The sequence below is a fragment of the Scomber scombrus genome, chromosome 22, assembly GCF_963691925.1.
Source record: "Scomber scombrus chromosome 22, fScoSco1.1, whole genome shotgun sequence".
Taxonomy (NCBI): domain Eukaryota; kingdom Metazoa; phylum Chordata; class Actinopteri; order Scombriformes; family Scombridae; genus Scomber; species Scomber scombrus.
In genome coordinates, this window is record NC_084991.1 from 24,216,340 (window position 1) to 24,220,571 (window position 4,232).

Consider the following 4,232-nt stretch of genomic DNA (forward strand, 5'->3'; position numbering starts at 1 on the left):
TGCTGATAACACACACACACACACACACACACACACACACACACACACACACACACACACACACACACACACAGTCTTGTGATGTATCTGTAGCTGCTTTAATGTGATAAACGTTTCTGACTCTTTGTTTTATGAATGAAACTCGTCCACAAACACAGAGAACATTTGAGAGGCCATTATGAAGATGATGAAGATGATGATGATGATGATGATGATGATGAAGATGATGAGTTAACAAGAGTTTACTGCAAGAAAGAAAAGTCAGAGAGCTTTTTCATATTTATTAATTGAATGTTTTTGTTGTTTAAAGTGAACACAAACACTGAATGAATGAATGAACTGAGCTTTAATGTATGAACCTTACATCACATGAGTCAGCAGTTTGCTTTAAAGGTTTTCAGGAAGCACATGGAGGGAGGAAGAGGAGGAGGAAGAGGAGGAGGAGGAAGAGGAGGAGGAGGAGGAGGAGGAAGAGGAGGAGGAGGAGAGAGGAGGAGGAGAGAGGAGACAGTGAAAAGGAGGAGAGACTGTGAGCAGATCAGACAGATGAGGACAGACGACATGGAGACCAGTCAGCTGCTGTTTTTCTCTCTGATGATGACGATGATGATGAAGACCTCAGCTGCTTCTCAACAGGTAACAGCATCTATTCATTCATTAATAAGGATTTCAACAGTTTTAGATTTAAATTCTGTAAATGATGACCAGGTCTCTAATGTGATGATTGATTAGTGATAAATAATAATAATAACTTTATTTGTGAAGCAGCTCAAAAAGAAATGATGAGATTCATTTAAAAGGAAAATAAAGAAAAGTTAAGTAAAGAAAGAGGGAAGAAATAAAAGTGTAACAATAAATATAACAGTAAATATAATAGTACAAAGTAGTAAAAGTAGTCAGTAATAGAAACCTATAATATTATATATATATATATATATATATATATATATATATATATATATAATATATAATATTATAGGTTTCTATTCATCACCTCTGCACTTCTTTTAAAAGTTGTATTTTATAAACAGTTTATTTCATGTTTTGACTACTTTTACTACTTTGTACTATTATATTTACTGTTATATTTATTGTTTAATGATAAAGTTCATCAGGTTAAACTTTCAATAAGCTGTGAATGATTGTAGTAAACAGAGAGTGTGTGTATATGTGTGTATATGTGTGTATATGTGTGTGTGTGAGGGAGAAGAAGAGCTCAGTGTGTTTCCTGGGAGGATCACAGCAGCCATTAAAGTCATCACACTCACTTCCTGTTGGAGTCTCCACACTGTAAACGCTTCACTTCTCAGAGTCAACATGACATCATTATACTTTATTAAAGATTATAATATTACATTTTAAGATGTTTTTAATGTAGAAATGAACAGTTATTGATCAATGTGTTTCTCCAGAAGACCTTAAATGTTTAATTAAGGGTCAAATTCAGAAATAATAACAAATAATAACATATGAACCTTCACTGAATCAGAATGGAAGCTGCTGTCGGCTTTTACTCATTAACTAATGAACCCAACACACAGCAGCGATGACATCACACCTCTAAACTCACTCATTAACTAATGAACCAACACACAGCCGCGATGACATCACACTCTAAACTCACTCATTAACTCACGAGCTCGATGACATCACACCTCTAAACTCACTCATTAACTAAATGAACCAACACACAGCAGCGATGACATCACACCTCTGAACTCACTCATTAACTAATGAACCCCAACACACAGCAGCGATGACATCACACCTCTGAACTCACTCATTAACTAATGAACCAACACACAGCAGCGATGACATCACACCTCTGAACTCACTCATTAACTAATGAACCAACACACAGCAGCGATGACATCACACCCTCTAAACTCACTCATTAACTAACGAGCTCGATGACATCACACCTCTAAACTCACTCATTAACTAACGAGCTCGATGACATCACACCTCTAAACTCACTCATTAACTAATGAACCAACACACAGCAGCGATGACATCACACCCTCTAAACTCACTCATTAACTAACGAGCTCGATGACATCACACCTCTAAACTCACTCATTAACTAATGAACCAACACACAGCAGCGATGACATCACACCTCTGAACTCACTCATTAACTAACGAGCTCGATGACATCACACCTCTAAACTCACTCATTAACTAATGAACCAACACACAGCAGCGATGACATCACACCTCTAAACTCACTCATTAACTAACGAGCTCGATGACATCACACCTCTAAACTCACTCATTAACTAATGAACCAACACACAGCAGCGATGACATCACACCTCTGAACTCACTCATTAACTAATGAACCAACACACAGCAGCGATGACATCACACCTCTAAACTCACTCATTAACTAACGAGCTCGATGACATCACACCTCTAAACTCACTCATTAACTAACGAGCTCGATGACATCACACCTCTAAACTCACTCATTAACTAATGAACCAACACACAGCAGCGATGACATCACACCTCTAAACTCACTCATTAACTAACGAGCTCGATGACATCACACCTCTAAACTCACTCATTAACTAATGAACCAACACACAGCAGCGATGACATCACACCTCTGAACTCACTCATTAACTAACGAGCTCGATGACATCACACCTCTAAACTCACTCATTAACTAATGAACCAACACACAGCAGCGATGACATCACACCTCTAAACTCACTCATTAACTAACGAGCTCGATGACATCACACCTCTAAACTCACTCATTAACTAATGAACCAACACACAGCAGCGATGACATCACACCTCTGAACTCACTCATTAACTAACGAGCTCGATGACATCACACCTCTAAACTCACTCATTAACTAACGAGCTCGATGACATCACACCTCTAAACTCACTCATTAACTAACGAGCTCGATGACATCACACCTCTAAACTCACTCATTAACTAACGAGCTCGATGACATCACGCCTCTAAACTCACTCATTAACTAACGAGCTCGATGACATCGCACCTCTGAATTCACTCATTAACTAACGAGCTCGATGACATCACGCCTCTAAACTCACTCATTAACTAACGAGCTCGATGACATCACACCTCTGAATTCACTCATTAACTAACGAGCTCGATGACATCACACCTCTGAATTCACTCATTAACTAACGAGCTCGATGACATCACACCTCTGAATTCACTCATTAACTAACGAGCTCGATGACATCACGCATCGTGTTTTTCCATCAGAACTTCTGCTCCAACTCGACCGTGTTGAGAACTTGGACAGCTTGTCAGTCCTGCAGCATCAGCGCCTTCATTTCCTGTCCGTCCGGATTCAGACGTTCACCTGGAACCTCAACCAAGGACTGCAAGTACGACTCAAATAGAACCCAAAACACTCACTGCTATAGAACCCAGAACACTCACTGCTTTAGAACCTAGAACACTCACTGCTTTAGAACCCAGAACACTCACTGCTATAGAACCCAGAACACTCACTGCTATAGAACCCAGAACACTCAACTCTGCTTTAGAACCCAGAACACTCACTGCTATAGAACCCAGAACACTCACTGCTTTAGAACCCAGAACACTCACTGCTATAGAACCCAGAACACTCACTGCTATAGAACCTAGAACACTCACTGCTATAAGAAAACCCAGAACACTCACTGCTTTAGAACCCAGAACACTCACTGCTTTAGAACCACAGAACACTCACTGCTATAGAACCCAGAACACTCACTGCTATAGAACCTAGAACACTCACTGCTATAGAACCCAGAACACTCACTGCTTATAGAACCCAGAACACTCACTGCTATAGAACCAGAACACTCACTGCTATAGAACCTAGAACACTCACTGCTATAGAACCCAGAACACTCACTGCTATAGAACCCAGAACACTCACTGCTATAGAACCCAGAACACTCACTGCTTTAGAACCCAGAACACTCACTGCTATAGAACCCAGAACACTCACTGCTATAGAACCCAGAGCACTCACTGCTATAGAACCCAGAACACTCACTGCTTTAGAACAGAACACTCACTGCTATAGAACCCAGAACACTCACTGCTATAGAACACCAGAACACTCCGCTGCTATAGAACCCAGAACACTCGCTGCTATAGAACCCAGAACACTCACTGCTTTAGAACCCAGAACACTCGCTGCTATAGAACCCAGAACACTCACTGCTATAGAACCCAGAACACTCAC

The 4,232-nt window shown here is 40.3% G+C and overlaps 1 protein-coding gene across 1 annotated transcript in view; it reads left to right on the forward strand.

The window, feature by feature from the left end:
* Positions 1 to 561: 561 nt before the first annotated feature.
* The window catches only part of stab2 (stabilin 2), a 38,211-nt gene continuing 34,540 nt past the window's right edge, over positions 562 to 4,232 (forward strand). Inside the window, 3 exon segments of the mRNA XM_062443594.1 lie at positions 562 to 636; positions 3,254 to 3,378; positions 3,810 to 4,008. Coding sequence (XP_062299578.1) covers positions 562 to 636; positions 3,254 to 3,378; positions 3,810 to 4,008 — 399 coding nt within the window.